Source organism: Mirounga angustirostris, unplaced genomic scaffold (assembly GCF_029215605.1).
Source record: "Mirounga angustirostris isolate CCGP_5_RB_7025 unplaced genomic scaffold, mMirAng1.0.hap1 SCAF_17, whole genome shotgun sequence".
Lineage (NCBI taxonomy): Eukaryota > Metazoa > Chordata > Mammalia > Carnivora > Phocidae > Mirounga > Mirounga angustirostris.
Window position 1 is genome coordinate 39543215 of NW_026991725.1, and position 25822 is coordinate 39569036.

Sequence of the window (25822 nt, forward strand, 5' to 3'; positions counted from 1 at the left end):
AGAAAATCAAAGCTGTGGAGTCAGAACAGAATGCAGTACTGCCACCCAATAAAGGCACGTAACACATTTTGTGTTAACCACAGGTTTTATTAAGGATTTTTTTCAAATTTACAAAGGAAAAAGGGGGTGATGGTTTGGCTTACCCGCAGCCCACTCCAAGCAGGGCTGGCGGGTCACAGCTGTCCAATCATGGTTCAGAAGTTCTGGACCCGTGCACCTCCTCGGTACTCGCGCCTGCACTGACAGGTCCAGCCAGGGATGGGTAACAGTACATGCTAAACGCATCTTGTCAGGTAGGAACCAAACGCAAACCCGAACAGTAAAAGGGGAAAAGGTAGCAAGGAATTATACACTCTGAAGAATACAAGTAATTTCCTTGAATCTACAGCAATTGGAAATAAAATGGTGTTTATCTCAGCAGTCTGAATATTATGTGGAAGGTTATATGTTTGCTACCTAAACTATGAAGTAGTCAACAGTATTGTGGCAAAACAACCTATTTTGGTTCAGAATTCTCAGAATCACTCCCCAATTTTTCGTGATCTTCCTAAGATAATCAATGGCCCAATTAAATGTATTTATTATTATTTAAGATTTTATTTATTTATTTGACAGAGAGACACAGTGATAGAGGGAACACAAGCAGGGGGAGTGGGAGAGGGAGAAGCAGGCTTCCCACCGAGCAGGGAGCCCGATGCGGGGCTCTATCCCAGGACGCCGGGACCAGGACCTGAGCTGAAGGCAGACGCTTAACGACTGAGCCACCCAGGCGCCCCAAATGTATTTATTATTTTTTTTTTAATTTACTCATTTGAGCGAGAGCACGAGCGGGGTTGATCCCAGGAGTCCAGGATCATGACCTGAGCCAAAGGCAGATCCTTAGTTGCCCCAGTGGCCCAACTAAATTTAAAGCAAAATAAAAACGAAACAAAAAACCCTTGGAATCTAGGAATTTGCAGGTCTGCAACAGCTAACACCTGGTAACTCTAAAGATTCCTCATGTTTCTTGTCCTCACTTAAAAAAAAAAAGATTCCTCAAGTTTCTGTGTTTACCATCATGGAGCACAGGAATAGGTAGTGAGAATTTAGTGTGTACAGCTAAAAGCGAAAGTCTATTGGTATTTTAAAATAAAAAATAATTTCAGTCATTTACAGTGTGACTTGGTCAGTTCCTCCAAGAATGTAGTAGTAAATACTTAGCTGAAATGACCTCTGCATTATTTCATGAAAATAATCAAAATCTTTATCTGAGTAAGGAGAATCAACAAAAGACTCTTGGTCTCAGGTAGAAGAACCTTTCCTGGCACTGCTTGAAGGCAACCTAAGACCCTGGGCAACCTACCACATTTATAAAGGTTAGCAGGTGTGCACACCTGCACCTCATCTCTTCCTAGTAAGACGGATGGAAAAGGCTCAGAAAAGGCAGGAGGGCTTGTGAGCCAAGCCATCGAAACAATTTTCGTTCCTCATGAATGTGAATGTCATGTTTCTCCAGCCAAAGCCCTGCGCTGAAGAAAACCCAATAATTAAGACCTAGCATGTTTCGGATCTGTAAAATGCCTCCAGGTATATGAAATCTGAAATGACAGGCAGGAGTTCTTGGAAAGCATATGAATATAGTTAATGTTGCAATTAGGTCAATGTTCTGAAGATAAGCTGATACTTAGCACTGTTATGTCCTTAAGCCAAGAACATGAAAGAGGCCCCAAAGGCTTTGGAACCAACCGTGCTTTGAAATCACTGATGTCCACTGAAATACTCCTCTGTATATATCTAGTAGAACACAAAGTAGAGCTCCAAACACTTCAGGAAGAATCAACCTTCCTCCAATAGCAAAATCCTATTAAGCCTCAAAATTCCAATTTTGAGTTCCTTGTTCATAGTACTTAAAAAAAAAAAAAAGGCTTCTATCAGTATCTAATAGAAAAATCTCATTCTCTTAGCATTTATCATTTTAGAGAAGAGTAGGTTTAAATTTATCTTTGTACTTTTGGTGAAAATGGCTCACAAAAGAACCAAACTTATCTGTAGCATAGACCTGGCTTCTTTGGGAGTGCAAACTGGATCTGCCGCTGCCGACAAACATGCATTCCTCCACTGGGGAGGGCGTGCTTTATTTTAGTGTTACCTGCACCTGATAACGTCATAAACCTGGACCTTAAAATTCTTCGTAGCTTAGACTTTTTAATTATGTGGCATTCTCTTTTCCTCGTGATAGTACAAATTAGGGAGGTTTTACTATATTCTTAGGTTATGGTGAATAAAGTACAAGACAAAAATCCCAATGTTAATAAAAACAGTATCAAATATCAGATTTCGCTTTTAAATAATACTCAAGGTGCTGGACTGAAGGTGGCTCTGTAGTGTCTACAACTTGCTCAAACCTGCCTAGAGAGATCCCAGATCTATGCAGCGGGATTAGGTGGGTGTTAATTCAAACACATTCAGATCCCAACTACAGATGTTCATCTGCGAATAAGGTATTTAACCACTAGTTTTGAAGCAATTCTACATTTAACAGGTCAATATTAAGCGATTTACTGGGCGCCTGGGTGGCTCAGTTGGTTAAGCGACTGCCTTCGGCTCAGGTCATGATCCTGGAGTCCCGGGATCGAGTCCCGCATCGGGCTCCCTGCTCGGCGGGGAGCCTGCTTCTCCCTCGGACCCTCCCCCCTCTCATGTGCTCTCTCTCATTCTCTCTCTCTCAAATAAATAAATAAAATCTTTAAAAAAAAAAAAAAAATATTAAGCGATTTACTGTTATTTCCAAGAATCTGAACTATTGTCAAGATATATCCCAAAGAAATTAACACAGTGCTTGTTACTTCAATCTTAAAACAATTCCCAGTCAGCTCTCTTGGTGGAAGGATTTCTGCTGGCAATGAAAAGTCTCATATAACTGGTTTCACTGGGATAGATTTTATGTTGGGTCCCAAGGTAGGGATGACATTTCGCCTGAATTATACTACGTTCTCAAGACTGATTCTAGAACAACTGGTTTCATGAGACAGATGTCACAGATACAGTTAACAGGTTATTAAAAAAAAATCATGGGGCACCTGGGTGACTCAATTGTTAAGCGTCTGCCTTCGGCTCAGGTCATGATCCCAGGGTCCTGGGATCGAGCTCGACACTGGGCTCCCTGCTCAGCGGGAAGCCTGTTTCTCCCTCTCGCACTCCCCCGACTTGTGTTCCCCCCTCACGGTCTCTCTCTGTCAAATAAATAAATAAAATCTTAGAAAAAAAAAAAATCAAGTGATGCTGTTTTACATCGATTTTACGAAAAACCTTCATTAGGAAGTACATGTTTAACCTTTAAATGTAGAATGATTTTGTAAATTAGATTTCAGCTCAAAGGACAATGTCACAATTCAGATCAAGCTCCTAGAAAAAAACTGAAAATAAAGCCAGTGTACAATAGGAAAGTGATTCTATGGAACTTGCATTTATCCTTTAGCCATAGTTTCGATGATTATATTGATTCAATGACTTATATCCAAAAACCAGAAGACATGGTTTGTCAAAGGAGTTTTCTGTGGTACTCCTGGGCAGAAGAGGTAGCCTGAGTGATGCTTCTACCTTTGTACGGCCAGACACTGTGAGCTCCAAGCACTGTAACGGCTTATGACAAATGGCAGAACATAGAAAATCTGGATTGTTCCAGAAAAACCAGTTGGTAGGGACACCACAGTCACAGTAACTGCAACTAAGAGAGCTCTCCCTGTATGCATTCTACTACAAAGGAACTGTGACCCCTTCTTGTTTCTCAGCATCTCTTCCAGGACAGGGCAAGGGGGAGGGAGATGAATCACCACTGATGGAGGTGCCATCAGTTGCCAAGTGTCAAATGCAGAGATGATTTTGCATTTTGCCCCTTCCCAGGAAGTTTTGGGACAAAGTGAGTTGCTGTGCTACCACACCGATGATTTAGGGATCCCTCGAATGGAAGATTAATTCCTAACGACACGGGACTGTGATCCTTTGCTAGCCCTGCGCTGGCGTTCCCCTTGTGCCGGGAAGATGCTGCCGCGAGTAGTTAGGTGGTAACAACAGGTCGGCAAAGAGGGGCAAGCGGGCGGAAGTCATGTCAATGTGTCAGGCACACATTTCACTCACGCTAAGTTTCCTGATTTGTTTCTTTCCCCGAATCCCTTCTCTTCAGTCCTGTTTCTTGGCCAGGGCCCATGGCAGGAGCAGAAGAACATTTAGCAAAAAGGTGGGAAGGGCTTGACCCCACTTAAAAAATACCTTTGCTTAAAAACACTTACAGATCCAGTGATGAGCAATTAAGAGGTGAAAATAACTAACTACTTAGTAGTTACATTCTACGAATTATCCGAGGTCATGGCCTACTGGGGTCAGCAGCACCACAGATCGAAGTCATGCTGCATCTCTTAAAGCTCTTTCTGATGCCCAACAGGCCTCGTGCAGTGTTAATGGCACTTAAAACACATCCGTTTTTTTCATTTAATCTCTGAAATCTGTTCATTTTTTTCTTCATTTATAAAAAGAGGAAAGGGCTCAATTTATCATTTGCTCTATAGCTCTCTGAGTTTGGTCAAGATCCCAAGCAGCTTTGTGTGACAAGTGTAAGGGATGTCGAGTCCAGCTCATTCTGGAGCGAATTGCACTTGTCCCCACGACCCTTCAGAGCTTGGACTGCAGTGGTTTCAGGTACTTGAAGTAAGACGCATGGACCTGCAGGGAAGGGAGAGAGAAAGAATTACTGATGAGGGGCCTGCAGCATCAAATAGCACACTTTTAACTGAGAAGGTATCTGGGCCTTATTTGGATCGTGATCCAAAACACTGACGGGAAAAAAAACAAACAGTTAATTGAGGAATTTGGACACTGGGTAGTTCATGACATGATTCCTATTTGGGGGTGGAATGGCACTGTGGTCATGTTTTCAAAAAGTCCTTATCTTTTAAGAGACACATACTGAAATATCCATGGATAAAGTTATCTAATATCTTGGATTTGTATCACCATAATCCCCAGGGGAGACAGGGGGTGGGGGTGCACCGCTCGGGGCAGAGGGAGGGTTTTCAGGTGAAACACAATGGCCAGGAGATTAGTCACTGAGGTGTGACAAAGGATACACAGGGGTGTATTACAGTATTCTATTTTTGTATATGTTTGAACATGTCCAATAGTTACTAAACACTCAAGGAGATGAAAGACCTGTGTACTGTGGGAACAACCCAGTTTCCTTCTGAATCTGTTACTCAAAGTGACTGTCCGTAGAGGCCACAGGAGCTTCCAAAACTTTCACAGAGGAGGGGTGTCTGGGTGGCTCAGTCGTTAAGCGTCTGCCTTCGGCTCGGGTCATGATCCCAGGGTCCTGGGATCGAGCCCCACGTTGGGCTCTCTGCTCCTTGGGAGCCTGCTTCTCCCTCTGCCTCTCTCTCCCTCTCTCTGTCTCTCATGAATAAATAAATAAACTCTTAAAAAAAAAAAAAAATGTAATGAAGAATTTCAAAAGGTGAAAAGACATTGTTTTTTTGTACCTCTGATTTGTTCAGTGGGGATTTCTTGGCCCACTCAAACAAATTCTCATACACATTCCCATCATAACGGCCAAGCACAGAGCCGAGTGTCACATCTTGAAAATCAAACGCATCCACCAAAGCAACAGCATCTGGGCGAATTGCAATCAGCAACTCCTTTATGCGCTGATTTACTTGGGTAATCTGAGACTCTGTCATGATACCTCCCTAGAAGAGATAAAACAAGCAAACACATATATACACGTATACAGACAGACATTCATATATATGTGCACACACACGGCTTAAATTCAGAAAATACTCACCTGAAGAAAATCCCCTGCCTTCTGACTGATTCCATACAGACAATACAAGAGACACAAATTCCTTAAGACAGCGTGGACAGATTTATCTTCAATTTTGAGGAGTTTTTCTGAAAAGAGCTTAACTACCACATAGTGGCAATGTGCCTAGATAAAAAGAAAACACCAGAGTGAGAGAACCTTTGAAAAAAATTCACCGCACACCAACAAGGGTTTCTGCACTAAGAAAATGGGTTGGGACAGTGTGAAGGATGGAGAGGGAGAGAGAGAAGAGGAGAGAGAGAGAGAGGGAGAACTATCACTGACCTCGCTTGCTCGAACAAGGTCAACGGAAGTTAGGTTCCATGCTACCTCCTTGCTTTTTCTGTGAATCACTTCATTTTGAAGGTTTTTTGCAGCAACTTCCACCAATCTGTTAAGAAGTGAAAGAAAACCGGAGCTTGCAGGAAATGCCGGGCAGTACTCAGGCCCCAGCCCCCAGAAGCCCCCCAGCTCCTGAGGGGGGGACTCACCTGGCCGCACGAAGTTTGTATGCTTCCGTTAGGCTGTCGGGGCTGTCGATGTCCACCACAGCTGGCCACACTGCTACCTGCTGCGGCTGGATGCGCTGAGTGGGCAGGCCATTCAAGTAGGACACGATGCCGCACACCAACTTCCCTGCGTGCACTTGGTCGTAACTTTTCATCAGGAACCTAAAAATCACCAGTGCACATGCTCTCAGTAACTATGCTTCTCGTGAAACAGAGATGAACTCTTGCAGTGACTTTAAGCAACGTGATAGGTGTTTTGTACTCGCTCGGCCGACCACAAGATAAAACCAGTGGGTCGGGATGGAAGGCAAAACCACCATCTCTCAGGAACAAATGTACCGTGAAGAGCAAACACGGGAACAGGAACTGATGAAAAGGACTCAAACATTCTTTTTTTTTTTTTTTTTTTGAGAGAGGGAGAGAGCGTGCGGGTGGGGGAAAGGGGCAGAGGGAGAGGGGAGAGAGAATCCCAAGCAGACTCTGCACTGGGTGCGGAGCCTGACGCCGGGCTCGATCCCAGGACCCTGAGATCACAACCTGGGCCAAAACCAAGAGCTGGATGCTTGACGGACTGACCACCCAGACGCCCCTCAAACGTTTTAACAATACAAATCAGATTCTCACCTAGCCGTCTGCAGCATCATGACTGTGTTCTCTCCCTCAAAGGTGCAGGTGGGGGTGAAAGTGACATAGATATTTGGAAGGCCACTGCAGTGAGAATAGCCGTGTCCGCCACACGCCATCCGACAGGCTTCGAGAGCAGCATTAGTTGTCCAGGAGGTGAAAGCCTTCAGGCCGGCAGTGAGGGCGTGGAGCTGGAGGGGATGCACGGGCTGTCAGGGCGCGGCTGGCGCCGACGGTCTGAGCCTCCCGGCAAGAAGCCCTCTCTTCCTCCCCTAACAGTGCCAGTCACTCGCCACATCACTTGCCATGCGTGCAAACTGAAGCACGGTCATCTCGGCGGCCTGAATTCATATTGTTCCCACACTCCCTTCCACAGTGCTCCACTTGGCAAAAAAGTCACCACTTATGTTCCTTTGATTAATAAACAACCAACACAGTGTAGTACTTCTGAAACTTAAAAAACAAAACCCACATATCTTCATATCTGATTCACTTTCAATTAAAATAATGGCTGTATCTTTTGAGAACACATGGATTCTTCTCAAGAAATCCCAACATTTAGTTTTCTCTGGACATTATCCAACAGGCAAGGGTGCCCACAAGTGAATGAGGAAACACATACCTCAGGCAGTTCACTCAGATCCCCTTGGCCAATGTCCTCATTAATTCGATGGTAGGTCTCCTTCATGTACGCACCTACAAACTGGAAGGCATAGGCAGTGGCCAGGAGTGGGAAGAGTTTATACTGCTGGGTCTGAAAATCCAAAATCTGTGGTTCTGGTTCACTAAAGGATAGAGAAGAAACAAAAGTAAACACTTACATAGAACTTATTTTGCACCAGATTCTGGTCTAAATACTTCGACATACTGAAAAGCTAGCACTCTCCCCATTTCACCAAGGGGAAAAAAGAGGTTAAGAACCTGCCTAAGGTCACACAGCAAATATGTGGTAGATCCTCACTTAATTGAAATCTAGGCTGTTTGGCTACAGAAAACCATGTTCTCAACCACCTTGTTGAACCGCCTAGGCGGAGAGTATTTTCTAGCTGTGAAGTTCATATCTATCTTAGTCTTCGCAGTATAACTAAGGAAACTATCTCATAGCAACATACAAAAATCAAGGTTAACTTCATAGAAGGAAAGCAATGATAAAGAAGTCTAACACACTAGATGGCTGAAAAAACTATTTTTTTTTTTTTAAAGATTTTATTTATTTATCTGACAGAGAGAGACACAGCGAGAGAGGGAACACAAGCAGGGGGAGTGGGAGAGGGAGAAGCAGGCTCCCCGCAGAGCAGGGAGCCCGATGCGGGACTCGATCCCAGGACCCTGGGATCATGACCTGAGCTGAAGGCAGTCGCTTAACCAACTGAGCCACCCAGGCGCCCTGAAAAAACTATTTTAACCATAATTTTGGAGAAGGCCCAATGCACAGAGTTAACCATATGACATCTAAGAAGGTCAGCTCTTACCGATTTCTTTATTCTTTCTACAGGAGTTAAAAAGGTCATCAGGGAGTCACACTCAAGTGAAAGGCAGTAAGACTAACCTACGGCTATGAACACAGCAGGGAGTCCCATTCATGCCATTCCCAACATACCCAATTCATAGCTGTTAGGAGCAATTAGGATTTTCAAACTGCCTTTAGTGTTCTAAAATTGCATTTATTTTTTTTTTTTTAAAGATATTTATTTATTTGAGAGAGAGAGAGCACACTAGCAGGCGGAAAGGGAGAGGCAGGATCCCCGCTGAGCAGAGAGTCCAACTCAGGGCTCGATCCCAGCGTCCTGGGATCATGACCTGAGCCGAAGGCAGACACTTAACCAACTGAGGCACCCAGGTGCCCCTAAACATTTCATTTATAGAGCTCAAGTAATATTACTGTTTTTCTTAGGTTAAAAATAGTAAGGTGGCTATCCTCATCTTTCTACTTAAAAAAAGGAAGTCTAGTTTTTAAGGAGCAGACCCAGCATACTGCCACCTTAGCTGATTTTGCAAGGCCAATGCATATTCTCGAGATCACATTTGGGAATTTTGATATTTGAATGGGGTCAAAGGTAGGTCTTTAGCAATCTCAGATGCCTCCCTTACCCTGGCTTGATTTCGGACTGGTGCCTCACAGCGCTGTACCGGATGGCAATGGTGCAAGCCTTGGACAGAGACCGAGCGGCTTCTCCTACAAGGAAGGACCTGACAAACACCATGGTCCCGTAGGTCAGCTTGTTACTCACAGGTTTCACGTACGTGCCATCAGGCTTCACCTGGACAAAGAACATGGGACTGATGCTTCATTCTGTTAAACCCAAGTGGCAGTCTGTGCTCATGATTCTCAAAGGGTGGTCCCCAGAATGGCAGCATCTCCGGGGAGTTTGCTTGAAATACAAAACCTCATCCCCACCCTGATCTACTTTATACAGCCCTCCAGGTGATTCTAACACATGCTAAAGTTTGAGACCCACTGGTTTAGCAAACTAGAATATGTTCTTTATACCTGCCAACTGCTCTTGATTTCAGTGTCGTTAATAAAAGAAGCATCAGAAGTAAAAATAGGTTATTACCTTCCAAAAAAACACACCCTTGCAACCCCGTGGTTATCAACAGCTGCTGAAACCCCCATGTTTGACACCTCTGCTCCTCCAAAGATACCTGGGCATACTTCATCAGCATGTTTTCTCTGGGAATACGATAATTGTCCATCTTCAGGTAGCCATTATCCATCTCATCATAGCCAAATTTGGGGCCGATATCTCCCACGGTAATACCTACCACAGATGAAAGGAAAGTCACAAGGTGCTTGTGCTCTGCAATTCCCGGCTTGCCCTGGCCTCTTTCATTGTGTGCTATGCTTTTTGCAGAAGAAAGTGATCGGTTTAGTTTTTCATCTCAACAGCAGACAAACAATTCTAACCTGGCAAAGGCTTATGGGTCCCAATTTCACGAATAGGTACGATGAAGGCATGTAATCCGTAGCATTTCCCCTCAGTGATGAGTTGGGCAAGAACTATTGCATGATTTGAAGTCTTCCCAACTGGAGAACAGGAGAGAGAAGTGAGCAAACCTTCTTACACTTTCAAAGGACAGAAATAAAAGATGGGGAAAAACTGTATGTTAAATACCAGCCTCCATCGATAAAGTGTACCCAAGAGGCTTACAACAGTACCACACCCAGTTTTCAGAAAGAAATTCACTTAAGCTGATAGTCATTAAAATTTATTGAATTTTGGCAAAGCAATCCTTCATTCTATATATATAAAAGCTTTTATACACATTTTATTGAGATATTATGGACCTACAATATTTCTAAGTTTAAGGTGTACAGTTTGTTGATTTGATAGTAATCCTTCATTTTAGGAAAGACTTCACTAAAAAAAAATTAATCAGAAAGACTTTACTTTCTTTTCTACTTATTTCTCATTCATTTACATAAAATTTTTTTTTAGGATAACCATAAAAACATTAATTTATTTCCTTTTTCTCCCTTAATGAAGTGCTTTCTAAAACAGTGGCCACTAGCCACACGCAGCTGTTTACATTTAAATTACTTATAACTTATAACCACACAGGGAAGACTAAGCTGCTTTACATGGTGACTAAGGAAACTGCGCTAATGATGGGAATATTCAAATGCAAAGTTCAGAGTGAGACAGCTGTCCCTTCTGTGCCTTGTAAATGGAGGACAGGTCTACAACAAGCACTACAGGAGACTATCAACAGCCGAGAAGAGCCTTCAGAGCGTTTCCTACATTTCAAAATGATATTCCCATAGAAGCTCTACATCCTAAACACCATCTTGTAATAACTCGTCAAAACATCCAACAAATGCTAAAAAATTCACATACGTCCACCAGGCCACCACTTGATGGAGGTCACAGTAGGGCTGTTGAGAATGAACTCCTGAGTTTCAGGATCGTAAGTGGCTGTGGTTTCCAAGCCTCGGAGATGAGTTCCTAAGGAAATAAGTTACATTCACCTTGGATAAAATATGGGAACAAATAGGCACAGGGTAAAATCTCCTGCCCCGTCTTTTCAGCTCTAGTATCTCAGAGAACAACAAAATCTAACAAAAACAAGATATTTGTAGATGAGCTACAAATAGTTAATAACTGATACAGATACTTCCCTATACTTTTTTTTTTTTAAAGTAAACCCAATATTGGGCTCGAACTCATGACCCCGTGATCAAGAGTCACGTGCTCTACCGACTGAGCCAAGCGCCCCATAATTTCCTATATTCAAACCAGGCAGTTCCTATCAAGGTGAAAATATAAATGTCAAGCATGTTCTATTTCTATACTTTTTAATTAATGCACCTCTATTTAGATCAACCAAAAGAAAATATAAAGGCAGTTTAGAATCGTATTTTCACAAGATCATAGGATAGGAACCTAACAGGGAAGTTAACTGCTCTTTTAAAATAACATCTCTAAGTTTAAATGTGCCAATTTCAACTCATGTATGGTGTCTACACACCAGTTCAACATTCTGGGCTTCTCTATTTACAAAGATTAAGATAAGAGGTGACAGAAAGAGACTTCAGCCAAAGTTCTTATAAATTAAAGACTTACTTCAGAGTGACTTCTAGAATGGAAAACCAGACTTCAAAAAGATATACACTATGGGGAAAAAGACCTGGAACAGTGACCTTTTTTTTTTGATTTCTAAAGGTCCAGTAATAAGGTCTGAGTGCACGCTGCGATTTCCAACGCCAGGCCTTAACTTCGACCCTGGCTGGTTCATTACTGTGACTAGAAGAGTTCCCAGTGTCATGTTTACTGGAGATGGACAAAGATTCACGCTTTAAATCCTAATACAAATGTGCCAAAATTCTTGGAAAACAGTTAACAGAAAAATATTCTAAGTGACACTCCCTCTAATATACTATCCAGAAGCCAATGCCGAGAACCTTTTTCCAAACTGCTTAGCTAATTCCAGACCTCATTAAACACTTAAACTTTGAAACATTTAGAAACCTCCAAGTTGAGGAACAGAAATGGCCACTTCATGTGTGATCCACAACCTTCTCAAGTACATGTGAGAATCAAGGAACCAGCCACTTTCAGCAAAGAAGTTTTTACAGGAAAAGAAGTAACAGAGTAACAGAAGAGATAATGACAGAATGTTTGCAAATGCACAATGGAACCAAACAATACTCCACTCTGGGTCTTGTAAAAATCCTCTAAAATACAATTTAGTACCAAGAGCCAAATTAGCTATAAAATTAAGATAAAGTTGCACAGAAATGAGAGCACATGGCAAATATACATTACATTAGATCAGTTCTGAAACCTTGAAATAGGAAAAGAGAAGACAGAAGGAAATGAATAGCAAACAGAGACACCAATACAGACCAGATTAACAGGGACAGCCACTCCCTCCAAAACAGCTTTTTTTTTTCTTCTTTTTTTCTTAATCTTTGGCCAAGCTACCTTCAGACCTTGACTGAATTATGGTTCTACAAGCCACTCATTTCCCTCAAGCAAGTCAGAGAACACCTGTACTACTGATCTGTGTTTCTTCTGGAATTTGTGCAAGTCCATTAAGGTATCCGTAGGAAAGGGAATCATCGTATTGAAGAAAGAAAGATGGGTTCAGATGTTACATGCACACAAATTCTACACAACTCCAGTGAACTTGAAAAGCCACTCAGTAAATAAATCCTAACTTGTAATTCTTGACTCACTGAAAGGGAACCATGAAAAAGAATAATCAGCATATCTCTGTGACAACATAACCTTTAATTTCCACTGACCAAAGCCACGTCTATGCCAAGACCTGTATATATAAAAAAACCTGGCTTCTGCAGAAAGACCACGGTACGCGGATATGCCCTTGCTAACATACAGTGGGCTCTCCACATACGCTAAGCCTGCAGAGCCCCGCCCAACCCAGAAGGTAGACTGAATGCACCGTACCATGGCCCATCTCTGTCTGGGCATAAGTGCCAATGATCTCCAAGTTCCAGGCGGGCATGAAGAAGCGTTCCTGCTGCTCCGCGGTTGCCTGGTGAAGTAAAGTAGGCAAGAACATGCCCAAGTGGAGATCCAGAGGCTCAGGCCGCCCTCGGTGCACAAAACTTCGAAGAAACACCAAGGATGGACATTTGAGAGAAGAGTCATCAGGTGTGAGAGAATCAGCAAATGTGAACAGAGTAAGGGGAAGGAGAAAAAAAACCTGTAAGTATGAAGTTAGTTGGGTGGACATTATCGTGGGTGGGAGCACTGTCTCTTTCTGTATTACTTTAATCAACTCTTGGCAAATTTCATTTTTCTTAAGTTGGCAAGAAGTTTGTTCTTACGCTACTCAGCTCTTAAATAATCAGTCTTGGTGAGGATTGGCTACCGATTCCAAAGCCTGTGCAGCATAAACATGCGAGTTGGGCAGAGGAGTCCAGCCTTACAATTAAATCAAAGGAAATAAAAAATTTGAAGAGGCTGTACAGGATGGAGAATTTAAGTTGTACAAGTATTTACTCTGATGAGAATGTGAGACAGGAGAACTTTGTTCTCTCAGATGGACAAAATGATGCCCCAGCCGACAGGCTTTCCTAAAAGCAATTTCAGTAATGCTTCTAGGCTGGAATCCTTCGTGTTTGTTCATAAAACATCCAGCATAGATCCACATTCCCTACATAAATCTGGTTCTTTTTTTTTTTTTAATCTGGTTACCAGCCATGCCCTACTGAAACAATTTAATACAAAAATTGACAATGCTCTTTACCCAGTGATTAGTATCAGAAATAAAAGACATGCAACTTCTATTAGAGACCATTAATAATAATTACAAATAACATATTCATGCATAACAAACAAATTATTTGGGAATTATCACTAATGATAATAAACATCTTAAGTTTTTTAATTCTGAATCCATTTATTTATTTATTTATTTATGACTGAGCCAGACAGGTGCCCCTGAATCCACTTTCTAAAGTCATTCTTTTCAACTTAAAATTTGCAGATGCCTTAGACTTCTGTGTGAATTTCTTTCTAATAGAAAATAGATTGATATGCCTTTGTTATCCTTCCACATCACTGGCCTCCCATTGAACTTCTAGCTCTAACTTAATCGACTCTAAATTGCTCTTATTATTCTCTTTAATTATCTTAGAAATTAGCCTGTGCAACCTTTCAGTTTTAAAACCTCTCAGTTTGGGGGCACCTGGGTGGCTCAGTCGTTAAGCGTCTGCCTTCGGCTCAGGTCATGGTCCCAGGGTCCTGAGATTGAGCCCTCCATCGGGCTCCCTGCTCCGCGAGAAGCCTGCTTCTCCCTCTCCCACTCTCCCTACTTGTGTTCCCTCTCTCGCTGTGTCTCTCTCTGCCAAATAAATAAATAAAGTATTAAAAAAAAACACCAAAAAACCTCTCCGTTTGTCCAGAAAGTAAGGTGGAAAATAACCAGGGCGCACTGCTCGGGCGAGGGCTGATCAGCTATGTCTTCCAGTTGCGTGGTTGTGCTTTCTGTTACCCAATCACAGAAAAATCAAAGAATGTGTGACCCACGTGCTCATTTTATAAAGAAATTAGGCTGAGGTGAGTTAAGTGCTTTTAGATCAAGAAGATAATGGCAGAACGAGGACAAGAATCCTACCACCCAATCACATCTTCTGGTTAGGGAAATTCTCGTGCAAGTGCAACCAGGACTGAGCACAACAATGAGGACACCAGAGAGACCAAGGAAAGCTGCCCAAACCAGAGCAGCTCTCCTTGGAAGTGGCAAAGGGAAATCTCCCGTAACACGTTAGCACTGGTGGAAACTGAGTGACAGGTCCATGGAATCTCTCTGTGCTATTTCTGCAACTTCCTATGAATTTATAATCATTTCAAAATAAAAAGTTAAAGAGGGCACCTGGGTGGCTCAGATGGTTAAGCGATTGCCTTGGGCTCACGTCATGATCCCAGGGTCCTGGGATCGAGTCCCGCATCGGGCTCCCTGCTAGGCGGGGAGCCTGCTTCTCCCTCTGCCTCTCGTGAATAAATAAATAAAACATTTTTAAAAAAATAAATAAATAAAATAAAATAAAATAAAAAGTTAAAGAAACAGTGGAAATCCTCCAGATAAACACATTTGTGTGATGAGAGAGTGCTTTCCCTCACAAACAGGAATGCCACTGCCTCTAGGTTTTAAAAGAATGGTGCCGGGGTGCCTGGGTGGCTCAGTCGTTAAGCGTCTGCCTTCAGCTCAGGTCATGGTCCCAGAGTCCTGCGATTGAGCCCCGCATCGGGCTCCCTGCTCTGCGGGAAGCCTGCTTCTCCCTCCCCCACTCCCCCTGTTTGAGTTCCCTCTCTCACTGTCAAATAAATAAATAAAATCTTTAAAAAAAAAAAAATAAAATAAAATAAAAGAATGGTGCCTAGGAAGAAAAATCAACGTACACCTGGGACCTGCCAGGAGCAAACTGGTGGATCCAGGACTGAACCCCGTGGCCTGGGAAGGTCCACTGTTAGCGCTGGAAGACGACTTTGCATTGCTAGAACCCAGAGCGATTCCTGGGGAGGACGGGCCACTCTGAAGCAGCCCACCAGACTCACAGGAGGGGTCTGCATCAGTGTGCTGGATAACGGAATGACAAATGTCAGCGTTACCACAAAACACAGTGAGTGGGGCAGAGATAAACTACTGTAATCAGAAACCCTTTGAGACTGAAGAAAGTTTTTAGGAGAAAAAGGTCTCTTATGACAAGGGTAAGGATTATATTCACAAGTGGATGAAATTTAGACGTGTTATAAGGAGAAAGTGACCTGATAGTTTTTTTGACTTAAATCAAGTATTTGTTGCAAAAAGTTGGTTATGTATGCATGATAAAGATTATATGTTATTTTAAAATCATTTATTTTAAAATTACAAAGCACCAACATTTTACTTTGGTGAAGTGCTACAGTCAATTCTTTTAAACCCATAACACCAAAAGGCTTTCCCAGTCTCTCCCTCTACATGACACGGGGCTGTCAGCCAACGCTGAGGACAAAATGATTAGATTAATAATACATAAGAAAGGAAGGACTTAAAATAGCATATCCGGGGACAGCATGATTATAATCCTAGGAAATCAACAACAAAATACCATCAATAATGAATGAATTTAGAAAATCTGTAGGCTCTAAGGAAGAAAAAAAATCAACTGCATTCTTATCCATTAGGATGCTTAAAGCAGAAACCTCAGTAAAGAGAAAAGCAATTTAGAAACACTACAAAATATTTAAAATTTGTTATGTAACTTAGTTCAGGAGAGTAAAGATTTAATTAGGAAAAATATCAATACCTAATAGGATGAATAGAAGAAGTTATACATAACAGTCAAGAAATTGCTAATTCCTGGTTGAGAAGTCAGTCCTTTATCATAATAAAGATAGTACTTCCCAAGAAATACAAGGATTTAATGTAACACGGATTTGAAATTCCTGCTGAATATAATTTAGAATTTGACAAATTAAGATCGGAATTTGCCTAGAAGAGTAAGTATACAAGAACACCAAATATGTAGGTCTTAAAATATAACAACAGCAGGCTTATCCTATCAGATTTTTAAATATCTTACAAAGCAACAATGAACCAATGTTTATGATATTAGGAGAAAACCAAAGGTACTAATCAATATATTTTTAAGGTTCCAGAAATAAATTGAAACAATAAAACTCTAAGAACTGGAAAGAAAGGGGGAAAAATACTAGTTAATAAACATACAAATGGTGGGATTCATTCATCATTCTATACCATATACAAGTCAAAGCATTAAACATAAATCAAACAAACAAAAAAACTGGAAGAAAATAAAGGAATAATTATCCAAGATATGGGGGAAAAAAATTTACACCTACTCAGAGAAGGATGCATTCAATACATAAAGCCAAAGCATTTAACAAAACAGAAGGCAATACAAAAAATACTCGAAGGGGCGCCTGGGTGGCTCAGTTGGTTAAGCGACTGCCTTCGGCTCAGGTCATGATCCTGGACTCCCGGGATCGAGTCCCACATCGGGCTCCCTGCTCAGCAGGGAGTCTGCTTCTCCCTCTGACCCTCTTCCCTCTCGTGCTCTCTGTCTCTCATTCTCTCTCTCAAATAAATAAATAAAATCTTTAAAAAAAAATACTCAAAGGACACAACATATTTATAAGATCAATGTACAGATTCTACTTAATCAATACGCAAAGGAGAAAAACCCGGTTTATACACAGGAAATACAGACAGTAAGCCAAAACATCCAGGCTCACTGGCTTTGGAAAATTAAAACTTTAACTCTTAGATATATATTAAAGTAGCAAAAAAAAAATTAAAGTAACCCCATTGATGGGGCTTATGGAAACACGGTACACTAATAATTTGCTAAATATACTATAAACTTGTTCGGTGTTTCAAGAAGTCTTAAACTATGCGATAGCTATAAAATGTTCACTCCTTTCAATGCAGTAATTTACTTCTGAGAAAGATATTCTGAAGGCATAACCCTAAAGGTCATAGTTTTTGTAAAGAAGTTTATATTGTTATTAACAATCATGGTGGGGAATTCGAATAGCCCCAAAACCTAGGGAGCAAGTCTCATGGGAAGTCCAACAGGAAAGAGACTCACTCGGAAGAAAGAGGACAGGAGACAGTAGTGAAAATACAGGGAGAAAGACTAGTGACTTACACAGTCCTGTTTACTATTTATCTATTTCTCAAGTTTCAAAGGAAGAGAGGTGCTTTAGTTCATATTTGAGTACTGGTGATGGGAAGGTGCTGACATACTGCACCGATCTTCAAGGACGGTAACTGTATTGTCTAAGCTCTATTTTCCTGATTAACAACAGCAGAAAACAAAGAAGGAGAATTGCTATAAAGTGGCCAGAACTTGAAGTGACCAAGTATCTGTGAAGACCAAGCACACTACCTGCTTTGGGACCCGGAGAAAGGTATGGTCAAGAGGATTATTGCTGGACCACGTTCCACAGACAGTCCCTTCGACACCAGAACCCCTGGGAGAGGGTGCGCCCCTCAGCCCGGACTTCTGCCCTTGAATAAGGCTCACAGACCCACAGACCAAGTGTGTGTCGGATTTCGTGTGCCTCTACACACAGGTGAGTATTTAGAGGAGGGAAGAGAGAAAAGAGATGACGGAGACTTCGTGCAGGGGACTGAATTTTAAGACCCTTCAGGATCCTGGAAGGAGCCTGAGCAATGCTGTTGTCTCCTCACTTCTCAGCACCTACCTAGAGCTGAAAGAATCCCAAACTCAAAGTTATAGCCAATTCTGTGACACTTGAGATAATCACTGTTGGCCAGTCAACATTCTGAAGTCTCTGGATTGAACCATCAAACCTCCATCTGCACAAGTCGCTCTATTTCCAGTCTCTTTGACGTTGAAGGACTTACTATTTTACACAAGGCTATACTGTCACAGGGTGCAAATTAACCAACAAACTGACTGGTGCCCCCAGAAAAGAACAGCAGTGGACGAAGCACAACAAACAGCAATGTGAATGGACGAGATTCCAGCGAGAAAAAAGACCTAATCTCACAACTCCGTTCTCTAAAATATAGAGATTAAGACAAAGTTGGTTCAAATACAAGAAAATATCCGAAAAAGAGAAGCAATAAGGGAAAGAAAACTAATAAAAAAAGCAAACTCACCCAGACCAACATAGGACCTCAGTCCAATTTCTGTGCTCCTCAGACCAAAACTTCAAGTCCTCGCTACTTCTCTTTCAAAATTTAGGGCAAATATACATTTACAACATACTTTATAGAAGCAGAAGGGTGAGACCAGTGAGACATACAATCAAACCCATTTAGCCTCAGAATAATTTACATCTTTATGCCTCCTATGAATAGCACTGACTATAGGTCAAATAAATTTCACAATGATGCATACTTAAACAAAAGAAGGGTTCTGTACCACAAAGCTATTTAAGATTACACACACACACACACACACTCATACACTCTCTCTCTCCCTCCCTCCCCCAGACAGGAAGACCTCTATGAGTGTTATATTCCTTCCCTTAGGAAAACTTTTCTTCAGTCTGCTTATTTCAGTATTGGCCATCCTGAAGCAAAAGTCTTGGGTGTTTTGGCAGGGTGTTTGTAAGATAACATCACAACCAGAATCTGCAGTTCTCATGGGGATTGTGATAAAGAATATTTCCTTAAACCATTTCACCAATCAAAAAGCACCAAATCAAACACAAAAATGAAGTTTTCATGCTATTTGCATCTCTTCCTCTTCTCCTTATTTACATAATGGAAGCCTTATGATAAATTAGGGAATGAGACTGGGCAGCTCAAATTCAAAACCCCCAAACCTCCCAATGGCCTTGTCTATGAAAACAAACTTCCTTCACATTAAGACCAAACACAAAACTTTTTGAAAGGAGCTGGCCATTTATAAACAATTTTTTTTTTAAGTAGACACCACGCCCAGCATGGAACCCAACATGGGGCTCGAACTCATGATCCTGAGACCAAGACCTCAGTCGGTCACTTAACCGACTGAGCCACTGAACCAAGAATGACTGGCAATACGAAGTCCAAAAATATGTAAAGAAAAAAAGTATAATAAAAAGACTGCTCTGGGGCACCTGGGTGGCTCAGATGGTTAAGTGTCTGCCTTCGGCTCAGGTCATGATCCTAGTAGTGTCCTGGGATCGAGCCCCACGTCTGGCTCCTAGCTCAGCAGGGAGGCTGCTTCTCCCTCTGCCTCTCCCCCTGCTCAAGTTCTCTCTTTCTGTATCTCGCTGTCTCAAATGAATAAATAAAATCTTTAAATTAAAAAAAAAAAGACTGCTATAATCAAATGAAGAGAATCATGAACTTTTCTCCAAACTGCCTTATAAGCCTGCTAGTGGGCAAAGAAAGAGTAAGACACTTAAATGCTCTAACCCTCTGCCCCCCCCCCTTTAAAATCCCCATCTTTAGCTTCGTTAAAGCATAGAGGCAACTTCCAGATATTGCTAAGGCATTAACACTCTCACGAATTTCCAACAAAGTCTCTTTTTATAATTAGACACCAACGCTTAATTCTGCTACATTTTCAATCCCATCTTTCCAAAATGCTCAACAGCCATTAAAATGGGATATATGCAGCAAGGGTAAAAAGGCTTTTAGAAGTAACAATGAAGGATGTTTCAGGCTAGAATCTTGGACCAGTTTATGGGGAAATGACCTATGAGAAAATGAGAAGCTGAATTTTATTTAAGGCTTAACAACTGAAAGACAAATTAAAGTGTAGCAGCAGGAAAAACCAAACATCAGGAGTCATTTATCAGTTTAAGTCCTGAGATGGGTTACCCACTGACCCTCAAATGTGGACTAACCGTGGCCCATTTCCGTCTGGGCGTAGGTGCCAATTATCTGGAGTCCTTTGGATGAAAGCAGCCATTTCTCTTGCTGAGCAGTGGTGCCCTGATTCAGCAAGGTAGGAATAAACATGGAGAAATTGAGGCCCACAGGTTCCACAAAATTGACCAAATGCACTCTACAGGAGAGAAAAGAAAACGATCTCAGCCTTACTCTAGAAACTGCATTCTACCACCCATTCTTGCCAGACAACCATGGCCCTCAGGATTGAGGCTGGGAAAATTTCAACCCTTTTCTTAAGAAATTAAATGTAAAATTTACCATTTTCCCACCTAAAAGATCAATTCCAGTGTTATCTACTCCCTCCCTGCCCAAGTCATTTCAGGGCCAGAATTCTTTAATTCTACACTTCATCCAGGAAGCAAATTCTACCCAAGTTTTAGCCTAAAAATCCCTTTTGTTTTTTTGTTTTTGTTGGTGTCATCTGTTGGTTTTATTGGATTCTTTGGAGTGTGTGTTTGCTTTATTTTCAAGTTTTACTTGTTTTGAAAATCAAAAGGAACTCCATAGAACATTTATTTGTAGAGCTGCTAACAAAAGCTTCTAAAGAATAGTTTAATTTTTCCCTAAATAACCAAAGCAAACATCCAGGATAGTAAATACATATTTCAGGGCCAAACCACAGATCTCTAAAGGTCTTCAGAGTTTACAGGTGGGGAAGTAGAAATGTGAGAATGTTAAACATTTATCTCTGATGGTCTTGATATTCACTCCAGTTTAAGGGAATTCCAATCACACTGAAATTCTGTCTTCAACTATTTTCTCATAAAACACAATCTGTGAAATAGTCAAAATACAAATCACATACACTAGTCAGCCCTGGCTACACTGTTAAAGATCTTAGGGGTGTCTATTTTGTTCTATCTATATATATAAAGAGCTCAAAGTACAAAGTAAGTATCACCTAACTGGTCTTCATGACTCCTCAAGGAATGAGGAGGAAGCAGTGTCACCAGTTTATCTTGGTCTGTCCAGTGAGCACAGCCTGAATTAAAAGAAAGGGGAAAGGCTGCCAATTCACTTTTGGGGAGGTCCTAAAACCAATCCTACCACCTTTAGGTTCGAAGATCACTTTTCAGGGGTGCTTGGGGCAGACTGAACCATCTAAGGAATGCCTGCATCCAAGGAACATAAAAAAATGCCTTTTTAACCCAGAGGTTCCATAATTTTTACACCAATATCGAATATCAATTTAAACTGAATGGAGGGAGCAACAAGAAAAAGGAGGGGTATGAACAGAAGAAGTTAGCTTCCAAGTAACTTGGATCAACAGGAGTTTACTGCTGCTGGACGGTAGAGAAGTGACGCCCCGCCTCACCAAAGTGGGAGTCAAAGGCCTGATGAGGAAGATAAATGTGGATATCATTCTCTCAAAGGCAAGAGCCCCACAGCATTCCCTAACAATTATATTTTACTAAAATAGGAAACGAACTTACAAGAGTTTCTGAGGAAGAGAAGTAGTAGTTTAGGTACCAAAAATGGTGGCAACATAAGACACTCCTATTCCCCGGAAGGGAAGTGAGGAGGCTATGGGGTTATTTGAAATAATGATCATGACACAATATAATTCTAGGAAACTCAGAGGGAAAAATAGGTGACACAAAGACTGTCGAATGTTTATGTTAATAAACATACTGAGATTCTTTCGAGTTCAAAAGAATTTGAGAATTTGAGAGTTTGAAAATCAACTCATGCACAAAATCTCAGTCCTTGTTTTTAAATTATGTTTAATCCCTCCTGAAGATGCTTTTCAAGGAATCAGCTTTAAAAACCGAAGGAATGTAACAAAAACCATGGCTGATCCTCATTAGAATTTTAAATTACTCTTAAGAACACTTCACAGTTTTCTTTTCATAGTAAACAGGAGAGTTAAAAGACAAAAATTACAGAAGAGGAGATTAGGAAAACAACTTTTACATTCCCCAAACAGCAAGGGTTTTTTTTGCCAAGGCCTGGAGGAAACAGTTCTTTGCTCAAGTTGAGAAATCTCAAAGTATCTTACTAATATTCCATCGACTTCAAGACAGTCCCATATATGAATTTTGAGATAGGAGAAATAATTGTAAAGAAACCAGTAAATGCTCAAAATCCCCTGAAAGAGAAATATTACTATATTTCATCTGTCTGGCATTACCCCCCCCCAACTTAGCATTTAAGAAATCAGGTGCATCTCTCAAATAACGGGAGGTCATAGTTAACTGGCAGCACTTTTTCTTAGTGGTACATGAAACTCAGGTGTGAGCTACCACTGAGGTGGGCTTGGATTCAATGGCATTCAGTAACTGCCAAGACTAATTTTCAATCCCCTTCTCTCTCTCACATAAATTGATCTTCCTGTCCTATCCTAGGGATACTGGAAGGATGTCAAAGGTGTGTTAAACTTTGTACTCTAGGGGCACCCAGGTGGCTCAGTCATTAAGCGGCTGCCTTTGGCTCAGGTCATGATCCCAGGGTCCTGGGATCAAGCCCTGCATGAAGCCTGCTTCTCCCTCTCCCTCTGCCTGCTGCTCCCCCTATGTGCTCTCTCTCTCTCTCTGTGTCAAATAAATATGTAAAATCTTTAAAAAACAAAACAAAACAAAAAACCTTGGTACTCTATATTCCCCAAACAGCAAGGTTTGTATCATAAAAAATGACAGGCAAAACAACTGGCTCATGTCCTCTGCTCTTTAACCCACATAAAGGAATTTGCTCTATTTCATTGCGACTTCACTCAACTCTGCTTACACTCCATGAACCACCACTGATTATGAAATCTAATCAATTCTGAAACATACTGCATCAACTACTTAAAAGTAAAACAAAACAAACCTCTTCTTTCTGGGTTGTTTAAAAAAGGATAAAATCTTCCATTTTTGAAGTTTACCTAAAACCCAACTCAGGTGATTCAGAAACATAATCTTCTAGGAGGTACTCTACCTCAATATCCCCACAGCTTTGAGTTACAAATTTCAAAAGTAAAAAAGAACACTTGGAAGTTGGTAAATACTTTGATTTGGGCTACTAAAAATAAGTAAGTCATAATTTTATGACTAAAAGGGAAAGGCATTCTCAGGACAGTCCTAAGGACCAGAATAAATTATTTCATCCTCAACAATAGTAACCAGGTCAGACTGAAAAAATTAGATACCAAACGTTTTAGAGGCAGTAGAATAAAGGAGAAATTTCCATCACTACATAAATGCAGAACTTGTAACTTTACATGTTCCCTTTTTCTTGGCTCTTGAATACACACCATTCGTATCATTTAATCTTTATTGATGAAAATAATGGAATTCTTCTAAAATGTTGAAACCCCCAAAAAAGGAAGTGCCCAGAAATGAATGAGAAGTGTAAGAGAGCATACAGGCCAAAGAAATCTTGTACTCAGATCATGTAATTAGAGTGTTCATTCAGATAAAGGCAAAAAAAAAAAAAGTGCTTACTTTTATTTCTAATTAAGAAACAAAACAAAACAAAAAAACAGATGGTCTGGAAAAAGAAAAAGTACAGACTCTTTCCAGCACTAGTACCAAGGCCTGATTTTAGGAGGCCTCATATGCTGGAGATCCATTTAAATAACGCTGCCACCAGATTCAAGAATGCTAGGTTCTTAAAATATCTTCTATTCACTCTGAAGTTTGACTCATGGTTTTCATCTACCCCACATTGTCCATTGTCCATCAGTTTAAACTCAAGATCTACACTCTCATATGGAAATATAATCTGTGGGGCACCTGGGTGGCTCAGTTGTCAAACGTCTGCCTTTGGCTCAAGTCATGATCCCAGGGTCCTGGGATCGAGCCCCGCATCAGGCTCCCTGCTCAGCGGGAAGCCTGCTTCTCCCTCTCCCACTCCCCCTGCTTGTGTTCCCTCTCTCGCTGTGTGTGTCTCTCTGTCAAATAAATAAATAAAATCTTAAAAAAAAAAAGGAAATACAATGTTATTGCTCCAAAATATTGTTTGGTCTTGCAACCAAAAATCGAATTCAGCCTCTCAATTTAACAAACCTCCTTGTTACAAAGAGCAAAGGCATTTTGCAATTTAAATCACTCTACACTGAGATGTCTGGGCCAAAGGAGTTAGTAGGTACAGATTCCTGAGAATGAAAACTGCAGCCTCTCCATTCATGCTCAGCATTCTACAAACGTCATCCCTTTAAAAGACTTCAATACAAAAGTAAACACTAGTTTTCACACACCTCACTGGAAAGTGGGGTGAAAATAAGCAGTCTGAGTCTTCCAACGCCGAGCACGGTGAAAAAGGACACCACGGGCTGCGCGTTTATTTATTTATTTATTTTTTAAAGATCTTATTTTTATTTATTTATTTGAGAGAGAGAATGAGAGACAGAGAGCACGAGAGGGAGGAGGGCAGAGGGAGAAGCAGACCCCCCGCTGAGCAGGGAACCCGACGCGGGACTCGATCCAGGGACTCCGGGATCATGACCCGAGCGGAAGGCAGATGCTTCACCAATTGAGCCACCAAGGCATCTCATGTCCCTCTTGTTTTTTATTCCCTCTTCTGCCCCAATCCCCCTCAGACCCTACCTGGCACTAACCAAATATTAATATTTCTTTTTTTTTTTTAAGATTTTATTTATTTATTTGAGACAGAATGAGAGAGAGAGAGCACACGAGAGGGGGGAGGGTCAGAGGGAGAAGCAGACCCCCCGCCGAGCAGGGAGCCCGATGCGGGACTCGATCCCGGGACTCCAGGATCATGACCTGAGCCGAAGGCGGTCGCTTAACCAACTGAGCCACCCAGGCGCCCCGTGGGCTGCGCGTTTAAATTAAGGTTTGGGCCTGGGCGCTTAATCCAGGCTAAGGCATACCTACTTTTTAAACCACATGATTTCCTCTGGGTCCGCGATGCCAAACTCCCTCATCTTCTTCACCATGTTGGCACTCTTCCTAACAGCCACCTCGTAACGCTGGCTGCGAGTGAGGAAATTCAAGTCCTCGTGCTGGAAGTCTGGGTCATTCAGGATCAGGTTCTCTGCAAGGGAGCGAGAGGGCATCAAGAGGAAGACGGAAAGTCAGGGCTCCGTGACACCTCCTTGAATCCCAGCGGGTTTCCGGAGCGCGGGCTCGGGAGGGACGACACCCCTCACCCCTCACCCCTCCACAGGCCGGCCCTGGGACTGGGGGTCCCGGCTTCCCCAAAGCTGAGCCAGGCGCTGCGGCCCAGGCTCCACAGCGCCCCCGCGACGCCTCATCGAGCGAGTCCAGAGCCGCGCTCGGGGAAGGAGGGAGGCCCGGCCCCGCCGCCCTCACCGATCTCTCGGCGGCGCCGGGTGTTCTCGGGGCTGCCGTCCAGGACGTGAGTGAGCAGCTCCGGGTTGAAGCTGGCGGCTGCCCGCTCCCTGCGAAGGTCTTGGTTCATGGTGGCGACACGCAGCGGCGGTGGCGGCCCGGGTCGAAACGGCGGCGGCGGCAGCGGCAGCGGCAGCGGCGGCGACGGGCGTCCGCAGCTCCAGCGCGGGTCGGACCCTGAGAGCAGCCCCAAGACGGCGCGAGGCCCCGCCCCCGCTCGCCCCGGCCCGCCC

General features: G+C 42.2%; 1 protein-coding gene across 5 annotated transcripts; it reads right to left on the bottom strand.

Moving 5' to 3' along the window:
* Window positions 1-66: 66 nt before the first annotated feature.
* Window positions 67-25811, bottom strand: ACOX1 (acyl-CoA oxidase 1). Of its 5 annotated transcripts, none has more exons than XM_045888427.3 (14): window positions 25551-25811; window positions 25113-25272; window positions 12879-13039; window positions 10806-10913; window positions 9875-9994; window positions 9613-9728; window positions 9058-9227; window positions 7589-7751; window positions 6967-7157; window positions 6325-6504; window positions 6119-6224; window positions 5816-5959; window positions 5511-5717; window positions 67-4698 (listed from the first exon to the last, which is right to left on the bottom strand). In XM_045888427.3, the coding sequence occupies exons 1-14, from the start codon at window positions 25657-25659 to the stop codon at window positions 4648-4650; spliced, it is 1986 nt and encodes a 661-aa protein (XP_045744383.1). In that variant the 5' UTR covers window positions 25660-25811; the 3' UTR covers window positions 67-4647. The 5 variants fall into 5 exon arrangements, with proteins under 5 accessions (XP_045744383.1, XP_064438366.1, XP_045744384.1 ...); XM_064582296.1 differs by having other exon boundaries at window positions 6967-7175; XM_045888428.3 differs by lacking the exon at window positions 12879-13039 and adding an exon at window positions 20253-20413.
* Window positions 25812-25822: the final 11 nt, after the last annotated feature.